The 24,372-nt window shown below is 38.9% G+C and overlaps 1 protein-coding gene across 2 annotated transcripts in view; it reads right to left on the reverse strand.

The window, feature by feature from the left end:
* The window catches only part of DGKH (diacylglycerol kinase eta), a 163,572-nt gene that overhangs the window by 60,822 nt on the left and 78,378 nt on the right, over window positions 1-24,372 (reverse strand). The window contains exons 4-7 of one of the 2 annotated variants that reach the window (XM_065895810.1): window positions 8,309-8,413; window positions 7,684-7,816; window positions 3,500-3,606; window positions 2,682-2,807 (exon numbers count right to left, since the gene is read on the reverse strand). In XM_065895810.1, coding sequence (XP_065751882.1) covers window positions 2,682-2,807; window positions 3,500-3,606; window positions 7,684-7,816; window positions 8,309-8,413 — 471 coding nt within the window. Of the gene's footprint in view, window positions 1-2,681; window positions 2,808-3,499; window positions 3,607-7,683; window positions 7,817-8,308; window positions 8,414-24,372 lie in introns of those variants that run through there. The other variant, XM_065895811.1, reaches the window with a different exon arrangement.

Raw genomic sequence — 24,372 nt, forward strand, 5'->3', positions numbered from 1 at the left:
AAACTGGCATATCAATTAAACATGTATTTATCAAAACTTTTGAGAAAATAATTGAAATTTAAAAGCGATTCTTGTTCTGCTGATGACCTAATTTTGGACCATTTCCTGTTATGACTTATAATCATTAACAATCCAAATGGATTTTAGAAAAATGAGCAGGCACAGATAGTTTTAAAAGGAATTCAAAACGTATGAGAATCACAGGGCATTTTGCTCTATGATTTACAACAATGTTAAATGAGAAAAGCAGAGATAAAATTGTATCTTCACTATTTTATAGAAAAGGTAAAACTATACCCAGAGATTGGACAACAGCTGGAAAAATTAAGAATCATTAGGATTGTGGAACTATGGTTTGGTTTTGTTTTGAACCAGGTGACTATGTTTAGACACTAGATGTTTTGCTGTTAGAAACACATATTTTAAAGGCATCATAATATTATAATGGATAGATGATAGTGTATAGGAAGTACAAGATTAAGAGGCATGTAACAAAAGTGATGGTGGCCCAGAAACCTGCATGTCTAACTGACACATGGAATAATTTCAGGCAAAGGTGATACTTAAGATTGCCAGGAAAAAAGAGGAAAGACATTCCAGAATCATCCCTTCTACAGTCTGTAATAATACTTCTGTCCCATTTGCGAAATTTTAAAAATGTGGCAGAGGGTAGAACAAGCAAGTAAAAAACCTAATTTAACTCCTACTGCTTTTCTAACTCCAACTGTTAAACTTAATAAAGTTTAAAAACTGCTGACTAATTTATCCCTCCCCCGCTTTCCCTTTTGGTGACCATAAGTTTGTTTGCTATGTCTGTGGGATAAACTAGGAGTGTGGGATTAACATATATACACTATGATATATCAAATAGATAACCAACAAGGACCTACTATATAGCACAGGGAACTATACTCAATATTTTGTAATAACCTATAAAGGAAAAGAATCTGAAAAAGAAATTAGAAAACATATTTTAAATTTAAATAGTTTAAATTAGAAAACATAAACATATATATGTAGGTATAACTGAGTCACTGTGCTGTACACCTGAAACTCACACAACATTGTAAATCAACTACAATAGAAAAAGACAACTACTGACTAAACACAAGTAGAGACATATATTGCAAGTAAAGACGACTTACATAAAACCTTTCTAAAATAATTCATCACACAGATGACCTGCTTTCTTTTCAAAAAGTTAGAAAAGAACAGCTGAAGTCCCAGAAGTAGAGAAATAGATTTCAGTAAATGCAAACCAATAAAAATAGTGGTAGATGCATACATCAGTGGTTGTCCCCCCAAAAAAGAAATCTTAGGTGGGATGGAATCTTGATTTAAAATCCTGTTTACGTGAGCACTCCTTTAAAATAAGGAACAGCAGAAGGGGGCTTTCAGGGTTAGGGTTGCACCAAAACTCCAAAGAGAGGTATCTAATATAGTCTGCATATTATATTAAATGGGATGAAAGAAATAAAAAGTAACATCTATGTCAATAAAAGAGGCAATCGATGAAGAATAACAAAAGCATGGGGATGAAGAGAATCATGTTCGATTCAAAAATGAAAAAGAGGGGACTTCCCTGGCAGTCCAGTGGTTAAGACTCCTCGCTTCCACTGCAGGGGGCGCGGGTTCCAACCCTCGTGGAGAACTAAGATCCCGCGTGCCAGGCAGCGCGGCCAAAAAAAATTAAAAACAAAAACAAAAAAGAAACACAAGATTGTCTATCGGACCTGACTAAAAAATTATAGGACTTTTTTCTCTGTGGCCTATGGACTCAGTCTCATTGATTATGAAATCAACGTATCACACGCACATCTCTTGCATTTGCTTATCTTCACCGTGCTTATTAAAGACAATGCTTTCCTTCTTTTTGTTGGGGAGAGAGGGGCTGACTTCCAAGACTCAAAACACGACCAAACAACTCTGCCCCAAAGCAAGGCAATCAGCATCGTAATCAGACAGCATCACCCGGCGCTCAGGTGAGCACTCACTGCCTCCTCGTCCTGCTGTCTTTTAGCCCCACATCACCCTCTGAGGGGCGTGAGGTCACCCTCTGAGGGGCGTGAGGTCACCCTCTGAGTTCCTGCACCGACTGCCCTCCTGCAGGATGGAGGCCCAGTCCTCACACAGTCTGGCAGAGATGGAACCCTTGCTTGCCATTGGCTCCACGTTATGCTGTGTCTGCTTCTCACCACTTTCTTGCACATGCAAAGAAGTTTTAAAATATTTACTTATTTATATAACATCAATGTATATAATCTAAATTATATCAGTGCACAGCCTACTGAACTCGGCTTCTTTCTCTCGGAGAACACACACGGGACTGTAGCAAACTTACACTTGGCCTGTTAATCAAAATTTGGTGGCTTTCTGTGGGCAACAGGTAGTAAAGCAGGCTGAAAACCACTTAAGTGTGGCTAAAGCTTGATGAAAAACAATAAAACTGTGGGAAAGAGGTCCTCACGCAAAGGGACAAGAGTAGGTGTCACAAAAAGGGCATTTGCAAAAGTAACCAGAGTGGAAGGAACGCATCTTGAAAAAAGATGAACCTTACAAACGGGTGCGTGTGCTACCAGGCTCTGCTCTGCCATAAATTCTTAGCTTTGTCTCTAAATCACACGGATGAAAAAGATACAGAAAGAAACATTTTAAATGGAAAATAATTATAAAACTCTCACCATCGTTTTACACCAAAGGCATCTCCAGTCTTGAAGACGGAGAACGCTGCCACATGTTTTTTCACAGACAGCACACTTGGCACTCACGGGCAAGTTACCCTCGAGCCACTGGTGGGGCATAGCCAGCTGTGCAGCAGGAAGAAAGGGCAGTCAAATTAAAGACCATGGAGGACATCATTCTTAGCCAAGGGAAGAGATACAATGATTTCTTACTCTATGGAATCAGCACCATGTATCATTCGTGGCATATGTTCATTTCCCCCACATTTATTGAGCATCTATTATGCCCTGAACACTGTAGGGATATAAAGATACTTAAGTAAGACTAAACCCCTGCCCTGCAGGATTTGCAGTCTCACTGAGGAGAAAGGCACATAGAGAGAATATCATAAAGTGACCACGAAGTGTTATCAGCGATTCACATGCAAGGCAGTCAAGGTTTTGAAGGTGGGCGGCACCACTGAGAGGAGGCCCCAAAGTCTCAGGAGTGAACATCTGAGTAAATGGCTGAGCTGAGCCTTAAGGAATAACTTAGTTGGCCAGATAAGGGTCTACAGCACCAGCCCAGCCCAGCAACCACTCCTAAGCCCTTACACAACATTCCCCTTGAAATTTAAGAGCTGAAGGAAGCTACAAAGAACTGGATTGAAAATAAAAAGTCACAATCAACCAAAACCTTCCATCTAATCATAATAATAAACACTCCCCCGAACTCTCTGTCGTAATTGAACTAATAGACGCTCCCACTTAATTTCCACAGGAGAGGAGAATAAAAGAGCGGAGGTGCCGGCGAGAGATGGGAGAGAGTACGAACTTACCCCATCCTCGTTCTCTATGATGTCCTTCCCAATGGAGGCCAGGGTCGTCCACTTGCAGTTATTTGTTGCTCTCACTGCACACCTTTTATGAGCCTTGAACTTACACACTAAAAAAAAAAAAAAAGTGAACCATTGCTAAATGAATATGCACTTTTGGACCAACAATGAAAGGAAATCACAGCATGAAATTTTAAAGTGGTCGGGGGGGCAGAAGAAAAACAATATTTGTAAAAGTTTCTATTACTCTTCAATGATATTCTGAAAAGCAAATATGGCTATGTGTTTATGAAGCACTTTGATCAAGCTATAGATTGCTTCTTAAAGAGATTCCACTTACTCTAAAAGAAGAAAAGAAAGGAAATAAATGCAAAAAAAATAATTATTGAGGAGAAGGGAGACAACATACACACAACAGAAGAAAATAAAATTCAATAATACAGGAGGGCTGGTAACAGCCAATTTCTAAGTCTGGGTGCTGACTACATGAATGCGTTTAATTTGTGAAAATTCAACAAGCTGTGTACACTTCTGATATTTGCTTTTTTCTGTACGTATAATATACTTAAATCAAAAGTCTGAAACTACCAGAGAGATAAAGACCAAGATAATTCAGGGGAATTTTAAAGTGCAAGTACGTCAAGAACATATCCAGGCATCATGGGAAATAGGTTGACGAGGGTCACAAAGATGGCACTGTCTTTTGAAAGTAACCTGTTGGGACGACTACATGACAATGTAGAAGAGAGGAATGATGAAGTGACGTTCCTACTACAGGCATCGCTAATTCTCCCAGGCCATATTATCAGAAAGGTGCCTGCAAAGGAGAAGTAAGAGGAAACAACCGAGACAGAAGCCGCACATACATGAAAAAACAAATAAACCACAGATGATTTGAAAAATTAACCCTTGCTTATGAAAATCAGAACTTGACTCCTACTAAGCTTATCCAGCCCTCTAGGGACACACATTATCCAAGCGTTAATGGATACTGATGTTATAAAAGAGTTTCTGACTTTTCAGGCGGCTCCTTATCACATGGTTTTGGAATTTCTACCAGTAAATCGTTAACAAATTTGAAATGACGGGTTACGCACCATTCTCTTTAAATTGTCCTAGTTTGATGTAACATGAGAACGAAGGGGTCAAGTAAAATAACTAAGATGCCTATAGCCAAATGTTCAGAATGCTTCAAGTCTCATGAATAGCCGATATATAAATGGCCACTTAAATTGAGCTTGCCATTAAAAATCAAACACCTCATTAAAAATAAAAATCACTCTTGTAATAATAAAGTTTTTCATGCAATGAGCCTTGAGAATTACAAAGTTGCTTAATACAACATATACAACATATAATGATAAAAATAAAACAAACTGAGCTGTAACTATGGACACTAAGGAATGGGCTTGATTACTAGGCACCTTAATTTGTGCCTAGTAATTAGCTGTCAATTAATTTTCTCCAAACAAGTTATTCTGAAATAAGGCACTTTTTCCTGACCTGTAAATTCATTATTTTAAAAACATAAAAAATACAGTGACATGAAACAAATTATGATTCTTTATTGCAATATTCAATCTTTACCACTTTGTAAGTGTTCATGGGTACTTAACATAAAAATAAGTACCCATGTGGAGATATTTATGCTGTTGATTAAAAAAAAAAAATCACCACTTAACTTTTTATTCTTAGAGTGCTGTATAAATAACTGTGAAGCACAATTATGCTCTGAAATTATAATTAACATTCTCAATTGACTTAGGGGATTATTTATGAAATGTATTTTCTGTCTTCTATTTTTCATTCATATATTTTGTATATGCAAGGCTTTAAAATCATAATTTTAGTTATTATTCAACACAAGACAAATCAGTACAGACTCTTTTTACTGTGAAAACAAGGGCAGAAAGATTAAGTAAATTTAGTGGTGGCGTTACACACTGGAAGCGAGATTCCATTCTAATACAATGTTATTCATTGTCATTGTTGAATGAATTTTTCCTGTATTTGCATCTCTGTTATAACTCTTAAAGCGTCTTGTATTTTAAGCCCTTAGTTTTATCAAGCAACAGTTTATTCAGATTTCAAGGGGGTTTCTAAAGTTTAACTTTGCTTACAGTAAAAATATCCTAAATAACCACAGTCTCATAAAATAAAAAGGCAATTTTTTTGTATATTCATAAAACCCTTGGGATTTTTAAAACCTTCTGCTGCAGTTTTTTTTTTTTTTTTTTTTTTTTTGTGGTACGCGGGCCTCTCACTGCTGCGGCCTCTACCGCTGCGGAGCACAGGCTCCGGACGCGCAGGCTCTGCGGCCATGGCTCACGGGCCCAGCTGCTCTGCGGCATGTGGGATCTTCCCGGACCGGGGCACGAACCCGTGTCCCCTGCAGCGGCAAGCGGACCCTCAACCACTGCGCCACCAGGAAAGCCCTGCTGCAGTTTTAAAAATACTCGATGGGCAAGACGCTGCAGATTTAAAATTTTTATTAGCAGAGAAAATGAATACTAACATGTATTCCCCTAAAAATATAATTTAAAAATACTATAATTGAGACTTAAAAAAAGCCAGGAACTTACTTAGTAATAGAATAATGTTAACACATGTATTTAAAGACTTTGAAGTTTTTTATTCTCACCAGCTAATATAATTTTCATTTTTCTTTTAAAATGCTTAGAAAAATATTCAGTCATCCCACTATTAACTTCAATTCCTAAACAGTTAACTATATTTAATAACACATAACTCTCAAAACAGAAGGATACCACAGATCAGATCTAAGGCTATTTTAGATCTGATTTTTTTTTTTTAGCATTTTGAGGATAATAGACTATAAGGTAATAGTAAAAAGACCTTCAAAATAACCCCATATAATATTACAGCCCTAGTAGAGTTACAGGAACACTTTTAGATCACTAAAGTCATAAAGACCAATCATATCTTTGTTTGCAATCATTCTTTAAATCTAAAAAAAACGTTTAATGCCTCCTCCAAATTCTCATTTTCATGAATTTTAATGCATCAAGCCATGATGCAATCTGTAATTGTTTACTTGGTGAACTTCTTGTATAACGCAGTTACAAATGTCTACCATATATTTGACTAGAAAAGTAGCGTTATTGTATGTACTCTCTCATTTCATTTTCATAGTACTCTGTGAGGTATAAATGACTATTATCCCCATTGTACAGATGAGGAAGCAAAAGTCTAAAAGGGTTAAACTACTCCTGTTCATAGTTTCTGGTGGTAAAACTGGATTGGAACCCACAGGGTTTAACTACAGAGCTCTATTCTTATCCACTAGGCTGTGTCATTGTCATATTAAATAGCTGAAATACTGACATATCTTGGATTTTGTAATTTAAAATGAATTAAAACTATGATTCCACTTCTATTTTATTATTTACTTATGATATAGTTTTATTACAAGATTACCTAAGAATTTTTTGTATTAGAGAGAAAAGCTAAATAATGGTATTATATGTAGTTCAAAAGTAGTACACAGTGATGGAATCACTGAGGTATTAAATTAAATAAATCTAAAGAACGTATGAGTTTTCTCTTGTTGACTATTAATGTATTTCTTTTAAGTGGTCGCTGTTCTTAAATTTAAAAATAACCCACAAATCCTGCGATGAGAACAACAGCATAGACCTTATTTTTAGAAAACTTTAAAGAAATTTAAAAGGATGACATCCATTTAAATTAAACATAAATGAAATAAAACATTTAAAACAATGCAACATAAGTAACAATCTAAATCCTGCCAAGAAGTATATACTGTCCTCACAGAAAGTTTTGTTCTCTGTAATTAAACAGAACAGAAAAAGAATACTAGAAAATTAAAATGATACACAAAGTCTAAAGAATTTTCTTTAAGGGTAGTTGCTAGTTCCTCAGGAGGGAAATGCTACATTTTGATTTATATGTCCCTTCAAATGATTTTATGTTATCTTTTCCTGAGCCAAAATATTTTCCAAGTTGGTCCTATGTGTGCAGAGCTTCACTTTAAGCCACAGTAAAATTAAAACACTCTGGTCTCACTGACACGCTCCCAGCTACTGCTTCCACCCAAGGGAAATATCTTCCTATGATGATGTTTCTCTGTTCACAGATGCACCCGTGGCAGCGTGTTTACAGTAAGGTCAGTGTCAAGGGAGGACAAACCCTGGATGTTACTGTACCTTCGCAGGACAGGCCATGGGAGGTGACCCCAGAAAGACTCTCTCGGCAGACGTTACAGAAAGTGGGTCGGGCATGGGAGCAGGCGTACCAGTTATGCATCCCTGAGAAATGTTCCACATTAAACTGGGCCACCTAGAAATGAGACGTTAGCACAGATTTGCAAAACAAGAGAACAGGACTACGTTTGGAATGTATACAGTTATGATTACAATTTCAAATCCACAATTTTTTTTTTTTTTTTTTTTTTTGCGGTACGCGGGCCTCTCACTGTTGTGGCCTCTCCCGTTGCGGAACACAGGCTCCGGACGCGCAGGCTCAGCGGCCGTGGCTCACGGGCCCAGCCGCTCCGCGGCATGTGGGATCTTCCCGGACCGGGTCACGAACCCGTGTCCCCTGCATCGGCAGGCGCACTCTCAACCACTGCGCCACCGGGGAAGCCCTCAAATTCACAATTTTTAAAACTAAAACACTTTGCTTTAACTTAAAAAAAAAATCAGTATCAGTTAAACAAGTTGCTGAATGAATCTACACATACTTTTTTTTTTTTCGCAGAATATAGCTTTAGCGCTACGGTTCACATTTATTCTCTAAGAACACGAGATGACAGGAGAGAGGCTACCTTACCTCGTAAGTTTCTCTGGTCTGTACAGACTTCAGCGAGCTGATCCAATCCTCCATCTCTTTCCTATTCTCAGCGCAAAGCATTAGTCTTCTGAATGGAGTGATTATCTGAAAGGGATAGTACAACCTGACTGTTATTAACCAACAAAGAGAGATTACTGCAAGACCTAACAGCTTACAAGGTGGTACCATTTCTAATCTCTTGAGTCCTTACTTCCTTGATGAAGAAAGTAAGATTCTCTGTAAGGTACATGGATTGAGTTCTCAGTGTGATACAATGTGGTCCAGGAAAGAAAAAGTCTAAGGAGACTTTTCTTCTCTTTGCCCTCATTGCTATTTACTTATCAGGCTTTCTAGTCTTTTACCCAAGGCTATGAACTCATATAAGCAGAATATCCTTATTTCATGTAATATATCTTGAAAATGGATTCTAAATAGACATCAAAATAATTCATAGTAAGCTAGACTTAACCCATATTTTTCAATATGGAAATTTTGAAAAATCAAAGGAATGCAATATTAAATGATTTCATAATTGGTTTATAATAGTATCAAGACTATTCTACTTTAAATAATGTTGGGTTTACAGATCCTTTCCATGGCCTATTTTAATATGATTTATGTGATGGATTTTCTTCCCATTGTGTAGAACTCCACTGTACTACGTTTTAGTGAGAACAGGGAAGAAGAATTAGCATATAAGTCCTTTAGTTGGCTTTAAGGGATGAAAGTAATTGTGACTTTCATCTTTTTATCATGTTACCAAAGAAGGCGAATTAATTATATCAAGAATCTTAAAGCAAGAGGAATAAAACTTCATGCTGTTATAGCACCAGAAACTTCCAAGTAAGATTCTGAAATGACTTGAAAGCAGGCCCTATTTATGTGTGAATACAATATTCTGGTTGCAACCTTGAAGCTGCTAAATCTTAAGCATTTACTTCAAAGAAGAGACCATTTACTTACTTGTGAAAGAAAAGCAGTATGGTACATTCCCACCTAGAACCTACTTCCAAACAATAAATTATATATTTACTTGTAGAGAAAATTAGAAATTTTCCCAGGTTAAAAGCCATTTGATCAAGTGATAATCTACATATTGCAGTAGAGACAGCAGATTTCCCAAGTTATGGAAAAGCAATAATTATCTCTAAAAAGAAAAGGAACCCTTCCCAAAAGGAGTAAACAAGCAAGCCTCAATCACTAGTGTTCGTCTTAGAAAATAAGTCCATTATTCAAAGCTATAGAGCTCAGCGCAGTTGGAGCTACTCACCAGTCACTGCTTCCTCTCATCTCTCATTAGTTTAGGCTACACAATCCTTCCGTAGACTAAGGGGCCTTTAATACACTGGACAGGCATTCATGCTTAAATACAGTCGGCCAGACGTCACATGGACGTCGAGCATTAACCATTCAGCACTGGGTATTTGTTAATTGCATATGAAATGGAACAGAACCTCACTTTTGCATTTTCTTCTGTTTTCCACTACGCTCCTTGGATAAAGCTTATTAGCAATTGGTCACTCCTCTTCCTCAATAAATAGTTAATGCGAAGAGCAATGCCTCCCTCATTACTTAGGAGCCAAATGGATGCTTTATTGCTTCAAAATGTTTTTCTAGGACAGCTCATGAAATGCCGCAGAGAGGAACCATTAAATCATAATACACCCCTGGCTCTGATGACTGGCACAGCACTCCAGAAATCTCTGTGTGTCAATGGCCTGACTGAATCAATCTGATATTTATCTGAATAAATATCACCTCTAGCATGTTTTATTTAAATTTTCTGCTATACTATATGATGTAATGCTAAGGATTCCCTCTCTCTCATTAAGATCTTAGAGTGAGTGAGACATGTATTACTTAGGTAAATAAACCAGGCTTTCTATTTTATTCTTCAATTTTGTTTTTTTGTTGAATTCTAAGTAGAGCAGGATGTCTGATGGTTTTAACTATCTTTAATGCCTTTCTATTCTTTAAAAGCCATTGTGAATTCAATAAAAAGAGGGGAAAGGATAGAGAAATAGCTTCTAATTTTTCTTGTAGCTTTTGGAACTACATAAATGCCTCGACTCTAAAGGATTTCGGCAACATAAATCATGCATGTGCCTCATACGCTGACGAAGTAAAACGTTTACATTTGCAATTTCTCCTTTTTTTAAAAAAATGTGTTTTAAAATAGGCAGTAATAAGTAAAGATCATGACATGTTCTTAAAATAAAAGCTAAGTTTTTAAGAGTCAAACAGAAATTATAAATAATTGTGATTTACAAGCCTTGTGATTAAGAAATCTATTATAAAGTTACATTATAAGATGTTGACACAAGGAAAGAAAATCCTTCATAAATCGTGCGATGCAGAGATGTCTCGCTTTGTGGCTGCAGGGTGAAAAATACCTCAGGGAGCAGCCTCGGCCCAACTGAAGACAAGGCTGGTTTACCAAGCAAGCCTGTAACATCTCCCAGATTGTCCCTTTCCTCTCTGGGCTAATCACTCCTCAGGCCTCCAATGCTCTGAGTCCCCTCCCCAGCTTTTACTTAAATTCTTCCTCATCGCTGACCTTTGTAGAAAAGAATATGCCAACAGTCCCATCTGCTAACTGACAGGCTCTAGCTGTATCCTCACTGAACCTCATTACGCTACAGTAGTTCCTTATCCAAATCTTTGTCAGGAAAATATCCGAGGAGCCGCAGACTCTGAAAATTATCTGGTTCTTATTCTGAAAGCCTTTTTATTATGACAAGGGAGTAGGGTGGGGAGATGGAAGGATAGAGGAGGGGGCTATTCCCAGGGAAGACTCTCTGAGCCTGTTGGGGGCCAGAGCCAGGATGTTTCTAGAACTAGAGGACTCTTTAACTTTCTTGAAGGACCTGCAGTTTATCTATCCTAAAGTGTCCCCTAGCCCCTGGCCTCATCTTAACCCTTACTTTTACCCTGTCTTCCCACTACCGCAACATTCCCAACTGACTTTTTTCAGGCACATCTGAACTTACGTCAGTAATTAGTTTCTTCAAACTATAACCACCACTCCCATCTCGGGTCCTGGGAAATACACCTGTCATCCACCCCAGCATTTATTGAGTGTTTACTGCATGCCAGAGCCTGGGCATACAAACCAACCACATGGGCTTTGCCTTACCAATCTATAAGGGAGATGGGTAAGTAAACCAAGATTTGCCTGTCCGAAAAAGTACTATATAGGATGGAGTACAAAGGAAAGACATCTAAATTCGTTTTCTAAGTGCTACTTCAAATAATATACAAACTCCACAGGAATAGAGATATTGTTCTACTTTGAGAGTTACTGGCCTCTAAGGGTTAATCCAACAACACTATTATGTTGTACAAGGATGAAGAATTTCTCAGTCTGGGAAAGCATGTAAATACATAAAACAGATATAAAACAATCTGGCATTAAATGTATAAAATTCCATCAAAGAGTACCATTATAGTTAAGACTTTAAATATATAAACATGCACAGGAAAAAAAAAAACAAAACCAAATACCATACTGGTTATTTTTCAGTGAAAGAATTGCAGATAATTTAAATATGATTTTTTTGGTTGGTCTATGGTTTCTAAAGTAAATAGGTAGTGTTTCAGTAACAAAAACATTCTTTAATATTTTTACTAACAGGAGAATGGGAATTTAGAATTTAAAACTTTGCACTGTTCCAAAGCTGGAGTGTTCCAGCTTGGCTACACTTTAAAATCACATGGGAGACTTTTAAAAACCCCAACGTCCAGGCCACGCTCCACACCAATGAACTCAGAACCTATGAAGGTGGGACTCAGCTACCAGTTTTTGCTTTATTTTTTTTAACTCTCAGGTGATTCTGAAGTGCAGCCAACTTTGGGAACCTGTGTTCTAAAGATATTTTATTGCAAATTCCCAACTGGAAACCACTCATGTAACAGCACAGTGATTCAGTGCCTAAACCCTGGAGTCAGACGGACTCAGGATGAATACCAACAGCATCCCTTCTTACGTGTGTGGCTATGAACGTTTCCTTGAGCCTCAGTTTCGTATCTGCAAGAGCTCTGCTGAGTGTGGTGTGGATTAGAAAGACAACCCAAGCAAAGCCTTCAGCACAGTGTCTGTTACAAGCCAAGCCTCACTAAATATTAGCATCACAATTATTCTTAGCGCTGACAGGGATGATGTACATATTTACAGCTTTCTTCTATAAGGTATATATTTCTTGTGTAAGTGCGGTACACAGACAAAAGTAACAGGAGCTTAGGACAAACACGGAGGCATTTTGCCAACGGAATAGTCACTGACTAGCAAACCACCAAAATAGAAATAAAGATAATGACCTATGCCTTAGAAGACATTAGGAAAACATCAACAAACTCATTAAGAAGAAATGGTCTCCCCTCCCCTTCATTGCACTGCGTCTAACCTTACCCAAAGCAGGAATATAACGGCAAAAGGCTTACCAAAGAGCATGAGATCCCAGTACAGCAGTGAAAGAGTTCAGAATGCCGTCTCTAGTAGGTATCATGCCTAAACTGTTCAAGATAGAGGGTTCCTCCTTTTAACTCAGATTTCTGATTCTGCAATGAAGGAAATTCTGCAACCTTCTGTGCAACTTTAAGGGTCCAACAACTTCTTCTGTTCAAAAATTCTTATTTCTAATCTAAAGTTGTTTACAACATACTGGTTACAGCCGCACCCTGGCATACTTATTGTTGTATCTTTAGTGATTAATCCTGAATAGCCCTGACTGAAATAAGGATTCATTTGCAGTGAGAAGCCTTTCTTGGAGAGCAGGACAAACAAAACGTTTAGCTGTGCTATAACAATGTTTGTTGTCTATACTTACTATAACTTAGGGGATATAATTTGACTTTTGTTAAAGCCCCATCAGGTACAAACAAGTGTCTTTATAACACTAGGTTTGCTATACCTGAAATTGCCTAAAGCTCAGTCTTAATATTCCTCTTCCATCCTTCCTCATAAAGCCTATATCCATCTCTTAAATTATATATGCTCCTTTTTTTCCCATTCTTCATTTTTGGAATGAAGTAATTCACTTTAACAGCTTAAATGTGCCAAACTGCAGCGTAGCCATACATCTTATGTATTTTGAGAGCGGAGACACTTCAAAGAGTAAACAGGGATCACTACATCCAAGGGCATAGGTCTTTAATGATGTGTTTGTACCTGAATCAAGACAAGAGTTTTTTCAAAACATAGCCAACCACGCTCCAAATTAGATTTGGTGAATCAAAATCTTATTTTGGGGGGAGACGTGGATAATTTCAGATGTAAATAACTGTATATTGGCAAAGTTATACAGGTAATTCTGGTGCACACCCATTTATCAACCACGAAGGGTAGGTAACAGAAGCATCCAACTTTCCCATTAGTCAAAGCAGGATCTGGTCTAAAATAATGTAAAGAAAGTGCTCTTAATCTTTATGGGCCCCTATCTCCCTTTTCTGCACCCTTCTGCTCCCAAATTTCCAGTGTCTCATCTGCCCCTAGTAATATTTCTTTGTGTGGGACCCATCTGTAATAGCCTCCCACCTATAGCACCCCACGTGATATAACAGAGTTTACAAAGTGGTGATCTCCGAGGTTTTTGTGGCCATTTCTGTTGAACCATGAAGTGCTGTGTTGTAAAACAAGTTAATATCCATCACATTAGACAGGTTCTTTGCTCATCACAACACAAGCAGCTTAAATCTATTTTCTTCAGCTGGCCACTCCACACACGTAACGGTCCATGGAGGCATCTGAATTTGCAAATCCTATACAAACTCCCATGACTCCTTTGCCTTCTAGGGTCAGTGCTTCCCTATTTTATTACAGTCGCCTCAAGCCCCATCGGTTTTCTCAGGTGACAACTACTGATCTAAAGAGTAATTTTTTCTGAGGTGTTAATAGATGATAAAGGTTTATTTTCTCCTAAGGGTGCCTGAATTTTAACAGGAGACTAATAAAAGTACAGAAGGTCACGACGAATGTATTTCTGGCATCAAGACCAAAGAAAGTGCCACAGGTATTTTCAACAGATAGTGTAATTTAAATCAGATAGTATAATTAAAATAACAGAATTTTAGATTAGGAAGAGACTTTCTCATACTGACGCAATACCATAAACATTATTCATTTTATAGCTGTAAACGCTGTGGAGTCTGCATTAAGTGCTCACGATGAAAGAGACTTAGGTTCCGTGAAATCCTGGAACCCAAATTTCACAACATCTAAAATAATGTAAAATAACTTATAAAGATGTAATGGACTAATGGTAAGACCGAGATCAACAGGTAATTCACATACACGTGAGAACCTATTGATCTACAGCTGGAATTTATAAAGAAATTTGGCTCTGCAGGTAGCACACTACGTAAATATCAATAGGATGCTAATTCATATTGCTTGGTAGTTGAACTAAGGTCTTCCCTACTCTCTTTCAGAATGATCTAAAAATCTTTTCATATGCCTGTTTAGGACCATGCTTAGATTTATAAACAAACACACACAGACCCTTTACGGAGAGTATGTAAAGAGTCAAAAAGGATATCTGAAAATCATTCTACACTTTGGTTTTTGGCTGAGTGATCATCCTCCCAGCTCATGAGTCCTTTCAGCTGAATAACAACTTACTGATCTTAGTGGGCATTCCTGGAATGTAGAGTAGGACATATCAAACGTCCCCATAGGCTCTCATAATAAAGGGGGAGGCATTAGTCATGATCTTGAGGAAACCTGTCTCAAAGCTGCTTATTATCCTGTCTAAGAAGAAGGTAGAGATCATCTGGATATGATATTAATTTCAAAAATCAAACCACAACAATAATTACCTATACATTGATATAAATATTTGAGAATTCTGTAGCATAGATATGAAACGTTACTCCCTTGGGGCAAGATTCTACGAAAACATGCAAGTATTGAAAAAATAAATTCTAACGGAAATTTGTTTGTAAGTACATAAGACATTTATTCTGAAAAATCTACTAATTATAGGAAGGGAAAGACTCCTGAATGAGAGCAGAACATCTTTGCTAGGAATATGTGTCTTCTTATCTACAAGAACACTTGACTACAGACTTACGGCAAAAAGGCAGTAACTCATTGATTCTTCAATCATCTCTGTAAATTAAGTATGGTGTTAATTTTGTTACAACATATTGAAGTGAAAAAAAAATCTAGAAGCTCAATGAGTTGTCCACAATTACTTAATCCACTTCCTACATGAGGAGTTTAAAAAGTGTTACAGCAAATTAAAAAAAAAAAAAGATTACTCCTTCACTGTAAAATACTGAATTGAGTAACTATGGTCAACTCAGTAAATCCCTTTCACAGCTTCTCAATACCTAGGCTTTGTTTGAGAAGAAAGATGGAAAAGAGGTAGAGCTAAAACCGGCAACCATATTTTGAGGGATGCCTACTGAAGAATGAGGGGCCACTACAATGATGCGTAAGATCTGCTTTAAAACACTTCAGATAAAATAGGGAAGAGAGAATAGATGAAGCAAGTGTGGCAACATCTAGATAATAGTAAGAGCTGGGCAGTGGGCATGTGAGGGTTCATCACAGTTATCCTGAGTCTGTGTATATTTGAAATTTTTCACAATTAAAAAAAAAAAAATGTACCAAATGTTTGGGAACCCCGAGCAAAACCCTTCAAGGAACTAAGAAGATGAGGGACGTGGGTGTCTTAAGTCTCAGCTTGCAGGCCATACCCACCAGGACCCAAGCCTCTGACCTCCTACCTCTTTCTCCCATAGCAAACTCAAATTAGATGAGTAACGTGGTTCCCTTTCTCAAGTGACCTAAGATGTCCACAGGAGCTAGTGAAGTAAGACTTCTGATCACTGACTGAGATGGGGTGGAAGTAAGCTGCAGAGAGCTGTGCGAATTTTACTTCCATCTAATTCTGGAGTTTCAGTGACTCTGCTTAAGATTAGTTCTGTAGATCATAAAACTTGACTAAGGAATCATGGCTTCACAACAATGTCATTTTCTGTGTTAATTTGATTTTCCTCAAGCATAAATAAAACATAAATTCTGGTACCTGTTTCCATGAAAAAAGGAACCACAGATGTCAATACTATCAGTACCAATATTCTCAGTATTTCCACAGGATCTCACTTTCTAAAAAGCAAAGTTACCCTTTACTTGAATTTAAAAATATAAAATACTCTAAAATCAAAATTTTATTGAAAAGCATTTAATGAAATGTTAACACAATAAAACAGAGACGCGTAAGGTGGCAGAACCAAAATATTTTTCAAATGAGCAACTGAACTCAGCATTATATAATTTATACAGTCTTAGAATCCTTACAAAAACTGTAAAAGAAAGCAGCCTATTTAACATCTTTATGGGAATATCTTGTCTTTAAGGCTTTGTTTCATAGTAATGGTCCTAACCGTCACTTCCCAGAAGCATCTGGTTCACTAGAGAGCCAAAGGTAGAAGGACATAGTGAAATCTTACAGGGTAGAGACGACAGTCCCTTTGAGGTCGTGCTCTTCTCCCTGCTCTCCCTGGAAAAAGAGACAAGGCGAAGGCTTCAGGGAGTCTACCAGGAAAGGCTATAAGTGTTACCTGCTGGAGTATGCTACTGTATCATTTACATAGATGAATTACTTGTACAATGACAAACCACTGCTTCTTTGAAGACTAATAAATTTTGGATCCAAGTCAGTACTAAAAGTCTCTTAGAATTCAAATGAACTATAATTATTAACGTTAGTCAATCCCTGTTGTATTAGTTTCCTATTGTTGCCATAACAAAGTATTCTTATACAGTTGTAGCAGTCAGAAGTTTAAAATCAAAGGTGTCAAAGGGTTGCATCCCTTCTGGAGATGGTAGGGGAGAATCTATGTCCTTGTTTTTTCAGTTTCTAGAGGCTGCCTGCATTCCTTGGCTTGCGGTGCCTTCCTTGCATCATTCCAACCTTCTGCTTCCACAGTCTCATCTTCTCTGACTCTGATTCCTCTCGTCTCCCTCTTATAAGGACCCCTGTGATTACACTGGGCCCACTCCAGTAACCAGGATAATCTCATCTCAAGATCCGTAACATAATCACAGCCACAGAGTCCCTTTTGCCATACAAAGGGGTGTTCACAGGTTACAGAAATTAGGATGTAAACACCTTTAGGGTTCATTATTCAGCTTACCACACCCACAAAGTAAATATAATACATAGTCATAACTTTTGATATTGCAATAATGAACTGGTAAATCAATGACACCTCTACTGTATTTTCTTATTATAGTCACAATTTTAATTAATATCCATGGATGCAAACAACTTTTCTTCAAAGGAATTAATAATTAAGTTCCTTAAAAATAGGAGGCTCTCATGTTGATAAATAAACAGAAGTATTACTCCTGCAGCATCCTACATTTTCAGAGTGCCTTGCTGTCAATATGGTCACGTACATTATCTCAGTTAATCATCCATGTATATAGCTGGCCTACGTGATAGATAAAAAGAAATTTAACTTGTTTAAAATCACAAACTCGTTAAATAGGAGAGCCAGAGTTTACAGTCAGAACTTCCGGCTTCATATCATAACCTCTTTCCTTGTTAAACCAGACAAGTAGAGCTTGTTTCTCAGCTGCCTTGATGTGCACCATACAACCCTGCTGAAAGTGAAATCTCTTGTGCTATAATTTGACCTATCCAACTCTAAGAAACCAAGTGTCATCAAAACAATTATGTCGATTGCAAACAAAAGGGTTAGGATAAAGCAAGTTTCAGACTAGCAATAACAAAATAATATTTCCTGTAAATAATTAAGCTACAGCTTCATTTAACTATATAATAGTATTTATAACTAAAATATCACTTAAAATACACCTAGCTCACCAAACTTGGTTTAAAATAAGATCTAAAAATTACTGATCAGCATTCTAAGAGGAGACCAAAATCAAGTAATACTTACACTGCCAATAAAAAGCAAGCCTATTTCACTACTACCAAAGGGAATTAAAGGAATTCAGAACTGAAAGCCAGGCCACACAAATCAGCTACTAATTCTGTGTAGTTTCCTTAGTGTTTGCAAGTTTGCAAGCTCCCCATGAGTCCAACACCCAAGTGTTTGAAAATCAGAGCTGACTAATAACCTGATAAGCTTATCTAAGGTCTCCACTTTCACTCTCCACCGCAAGGTGCTATTCTCCCCTTTACAGCACTTTTCTCCACTTAGATAATAACATCTGATTATTTTCTGACTCCATCCACTTCATGTCTGTTGCACAAATGTATTCTAAAAGTCAAACACACACACAAAACATAAATAAATAATAATAAATACAAGTCAAACACAAGTGTAGCACAGAGCACATTAATGTCTTAAGCAATGGGCAAAGATAATGGGTTAGATGAGCTATAACATTACGAGAAAAGTGCTGAAGGTTACCTACGGTGCTAGTTTAAAAACTTACACTCTCTATTTGAATCCATCCATCCAACTACTCATTCAGTCACTAGGAAATGTAAAGAGTGCCTATTATATGCCGAGCAATATTGCAGCCCTGGAAATACTCTGTCCTTTCACTCAAGGAGCTCATGGTACAATGGGGAACACAGATATGTAATTTCAATATAGTCAGTTCCTGTCATCTTCCAAACCACTTGGCCTGACTTAAAAGATCCTTCAAGATCTGGACCCTTATCTATGCTCTCAGCACCCAGGGTGCAACTAGAATACAGTGAAAGGGCAGCTAACCAAAACTGAAGGATCAGGGAAAGCTTTGTGGGAGATGACACTCAAGCATTTAAGGATGAATGTCAAGTAAGATTTCGGAGGGGATGGGGAGGAAGCCAGAGAAGGGGAAAGGAGGAGGGGATATTGCAAACGAAGGGACACACAAACACACAGATGAAGAAAGGTCAAGGTAAGGAATGGTGTTTTAAGTAGTGTGATATGACAATCACAGGTTGCAGAACAAAGAGAAACCAGAGAGGCAGTTACGAAAAACCTTTTAATCACACTCAGGAGTCTGGATTTGATCTTCAAAGTGACAGAGCACTACGAGAGGACTGTAAGCAGGAAAGAGACACAAAATACTTTATTTTAGAAAGAAAACTCTAGCAGCAATGGGGTGGGTCAGCTGGGTAGTCAAGAGGCAGGGGAGAAGACTTACGAAACTGTGGGAAAGGCAAGACAGGACAAGAGTTCAGGGTGGCGATGGGGCTGCTGTGGAGAGAAGCCGTCTATGAAGACTGGAGCCAACAGCAGAGATGATTAAGGGTTTAATAGCGTTTTCAGAGGCAGCATTAATGGGCCTTGGTGACTGGCTGTGAGAGATAATGAGGGAGCAGTTTAGATGATTCCAGTTTTCACATTTAGAATGAAAATCAGTTTAAAGCCCAAAATACTATTTATGGAGTAATTATAACAGGCCAGGACCTGTGTGTGCTAAAATATATCATATCATATATCATAGCATACCATATCACATCATATATCATATCGTACCATATCAAATTTCATCCACACAACTCAAAAAGTAGCATCCATTTTACATCTGAGGAACCTAAGGCTCAGAGAGGTTTGTAACTTGTCCAAGGTCACAAAGCACACGTAGAATTTGAAACTATATTGTGTCTGCTTTCCTAGCCATCTACTAGAGAATGAAAGAATAGCAAAGAATTTACTGGCATTATCCTAAAAGGACAGACGGAACAGGCTGTACAAGCTACTCACTTTTTCTCCCCTTAAAAGATAATCAGTGATACTACAGTTATATCTCAATCCTATATATCCTTGTACATTCTTTAAAGATGAACAAGAAAAGGTACTGGTAAAATAATAATAATAAATTTAATTTACTAATATAGACAGGTTTCTGCAAAGCAGATGCCTTTGGAGAACAAAATTTTGACAGGATCAGATAATCATACGTAGCACTGTATCTGAAGTATTGCACTGTCCACGGGAAACTGAAAGGTTTTTCTGTTTGCTCAGTATTAATTTTAATAACAAGGAGCACAGTGATTTCAGAAATTCTCTACGGAGGCTGTTAACACACACTTCCCCCGTAAACTAGCAGTGGCTGTGTGTTAATGGACACAGTAGAAGCTTCACCACTCATCTAATACTTTTCGGCTGCACCAGCAGCTGCAATGACGCGTTGGCCCCGTTCCCTTGGTGCCGCTCCTTTGGTTTGTAACCACACATTGCTCTGTACAGAACACATATGCGACGGGAACTGTCAAAACAAAATAACCCTCTTGTTTGTACTGGTCACTACAACACTAAAACATGTCTAAAATCTAAAGTTTCCATTACACCATAATCATACTTAAGGAATAGGGAAGATGTTTGAATATGTTGGAAATGTAAAAAGAGCCAGGAAAACGATACTTTAAAAAGTACTTTAAATCGTTTTAATAGTCTTTAAAGCATCTCCATCAATCACCTCCTAGACATCACCAGGATATCTTACCATCATTTTAAATTCTCAGTGTCCGATTCACAATGTCTTCTTTTCAGGCCCCACAGACCTGCTTGTATTCTTGTTTTTGACCCTTAATTAAAGGCATCATTTACATACCGACCCCCACAAATTCAACAACCCTACGTTAGTTTGCTCCTCTCCCTTCTCCCTTCCCTTTGGCCGTAGTTCTCCTGACTTTCCCAAAACAACTCTCATCCATCCCTCCCTTCACTCCTATTACAGGTGCTCTGATATGTACCCTTATCATGGTTTCCTTGACACTGCAACAGTGTCCAACTTGGGTTTCCTACTAGATCCATCACTCTTGTCAAATGCATCTGCTAGGAGGCTGTCAGAAAGGGCTCCCATGTAGCATCTAAAATTTTTTGGAATAAGTAATTTGTGATACAAAAAATATTTCACGGCTTCCCTGGTGGTGCAGTGATTGAGAGTCCACCTGCCGATGCAGAGGACATAGGTTCGTACCCCGGTCTGGGAAGATCCCACATGCCGCGGAGCAGCTGGGCCCATAAGCCATGGCCGCTGAGCCTGCGCGTCCGGAGCCTGTGCTCCACAACGGGAGAGGCCACGACAGTGAGAGGCCCGCGTACCGCAAAAAAAAAAAAAAAAAAAATTCAAAATATATTTAGAAGGAAAAGTACCTCTCCCTTTTCGAGCGTGTCCCCAGCTACCAAGTTTCCTTGCTGAAGGCAAATATCTGTAAGCTTCTGTTACCCCTCCAGAGACATTCTTTGCATTTACAACACATATGTGGTCTTTTGAGGTTTAAATGCATGCGTGTATGCACACACACAGAATGACATTTTATACATGCATGCTGTCTCACATCTGGCTTTCCCACTGAATAAAACTTGGAGTTTGGTGTGTATTGTTACATAGAGAGCTGATTCGTTCTTTTTCATGGTTGCATAACATTCTACCGTGTGATATATTTCATCATTCATTTCAACCAGTCTCTAATTTGCGCGTTTGGATTGTCTCCAATCTTTCCCTATTACAATGTGCAATAAGTATCCTCGTACGTATGTCTTTGCACACATAATTGGTACATTTCATCACCTCTGCTAATTCTGGATGATGTGGGCAGTAAAGGTATTGATGAATCTAAAAGACTTGAAAAAACTTTCTTTACAATCTACCCCATAAAGTATCTTTTTTTTTTTTTTTTTTTTTTTGGTACGCGGGACTCTCACTGTTGTGGCCTCTCCCGTTGCGGAGCACAGGCTCCGGACGCGCAGGCTCAGCGGCCATGGCTCACGGGCCCAGCCGCTCCGCGGCGTGTGGGATCTTCCCGGACTGGGGCATGAACCCGTGTCCCCTGCATCGGCAGGCGGACTCTCAACCACTGCGCCACCAGGGAAGCCCTAAAGTATGTATCTTGATCGTATTGTGTTAAGGCCCAAGTTAACATTTTTTTCAGCAGTCATTTTGGGTAGTCATGTCAGTACTTGCTGGTGGGTATGCTCCTACCCATCCTGAAAAGGAACATGCAACCTAGAACATCGTCACAGGAACAACACTTCACCTGTACGAAAACAAAACAAAACAAAACACTCTGATTTTTACAAAGGTTTCCAAAGGGAGAAGGATTTGCTGCTTTGTCCTGACAGCCTTTCTTATATTATGAGCCTAACAAATAGGGAAGTTCTAATTGAGCAGCTATGAAAAATTCATTATTGTTGGCATCTTTCACTGATGGAACTCTGAAAGAGAAAATGGCCATTTGTGCAGAAACCAGACCACAGAGGCCAAACATTCAACGCTCATAAACATGAGATCCATAGAACATACATCCATACAATGTAGAGAATACTGTGACTCTTCCCACTTGAAATATTAGCAGCAGGCCCATAGGACTTCTGGTTACTATCCCAGTAACTACCCACCATCAGACATTCATACTGTAGAGGGTTGTGCTAGATTATTACAAAGCATTAGTGAAGTGTGTAAAAGCATCCCATTTGCAGGGACAAGATACCCTACCAACTGATCCAGACAGACCATGTCATTAGGTGATGTCCGGTGTCTGGATCAATGGAAGACATAACTCAACCTTGCTGGAAGGGGCCCAATTAAGCGCTGATGTCAAGGGCCAGGTTATCCTATGGCCACAGCCTCTACTCTAAGATGCCAGCTCTGTTTAATAGCGTCTTGATAATAATCTGTTTCTCTCCAAGATTTAAAGACCATCTTCTGCCTTGAGTCCCATAGCGGGGGGCAACTTATAAGAAACTTCTGAAAGTATCCTAAGACAGCTGTCCGATCTTTCATAAACCCTGATCAGCTAACACAGCCTGAGTGTCAGGACTGTCCAAAAGCCTTCACATCTGCTACCAGCAAGTCTCATCCTGTGACAACGAGAAAAACTAAAAAGGAACAATATCTCCAGCCGGAGAGCAATCCACCTGCGCGTTGTCAATAGGAAGGTCTTGCTTCTGATGCCCCCTGTCTGTTGCTCACTAGATTGTAATCTGTCTTCCGGGAGTAAAAACCTATCTTTGCCTGCATGCATTGAGATCTGATCTTGGCAAAGTTTAAACTGGGTCCATAGAAACGTTTAAGGCAGAAACTACTGAACTGAAAAATCTCTCCTTTAAACACTTTTTTGTTGGAAATTAAATCCTTACCAGAGACCTGTCACAATGCAGAGAGCAATCAAAACTGCTAATCCAGGCTTCCCTGGTGGCGCAGTGGTTGGGAGTCCGCCTGCCGATACAGGGGACGCGGGTTCGTGCCCCGGTCCGGGAAGATCCCACGTGCCGCGGAGCGGCTGGGCCCGTGAGCCGTGGCCGCTGAGCCTGCGCGTCCGGAGCCTGTGCTCCGCAACGGGAGAGGCCACAATGGTGAGAGGCCCGCGTACCGCAAAAAGAAAAAAAAAAAGTGCCCTTTAATGTCAATCAATGCCATTTTCCGGATCTTTTTAAATAATATTAGTTACCTGCCTCTGTGAGGTCTTTATCAACCTTTCTATTTAACACGTAGTGCCCACAATAAAATACAGTGCTCTAAATTTGTAGTACAACCAGCAAGTGCTTGTGATACATCTAGTAACACAACATAAGACTCTATGATTGGGCTTCCCTGGTGGCACAGTGGTTAAGAATCTGCCTGCCAAAGCAGGAGACACAGGTTAGAGCGCTGGTCCGGGAAGATCCCACATGCCGAGGAGCAACTAAGCCTGTGCGCCACAACTACTGAGCCTGTGCTCTAGAGCCCGTGAGCCACAACTACTGAGCCCACGTGCTACAACTACTGAAGCCCGCACGCCTAGAGCCCGTGCTCCACAGCAAGAGAAGCCACCGCAGTGAGAAGACTGTGCACCACAACAAAGAGTAGCCTCCACTCGCTGCAACTAGAGAAAACCTGTGCACAGCAATGAAGACCCAATGCAGCCACAAATAAATAAATAAAATTTTTTAAAAAGACTCTGTGATTGACTTGGAGGAGAAAAGACAACTGAATGTGTAAAAAGCAACCACAGGAATACTATCTGAATCATACGCATTTACAACTCCACAATAAAGAGGCAGGATAGCAGAGCAGTCAAGAGTACAGACTGAGGCCATATAACCCAGATGGGTTCAGATTCTAGCTATTTATATGTATCGGATGTTAACCTCTCTGTTTCAGA

This window comes from Phocoena phocoena, chromosome 18 (genome assembly GCF_963924675.1).
Source record: "Phocoena phocoena chromosome 18, mPhoPho1.1, whole genome shotgun sequence".
Classification (NCBI taxonomy): domain Eukaryota; kingdom Metazoa; phylum Chordata; class Mammalia; order Artiodactyla; family Phocoenidae; genus Phocoena; species Phocoena phocoena.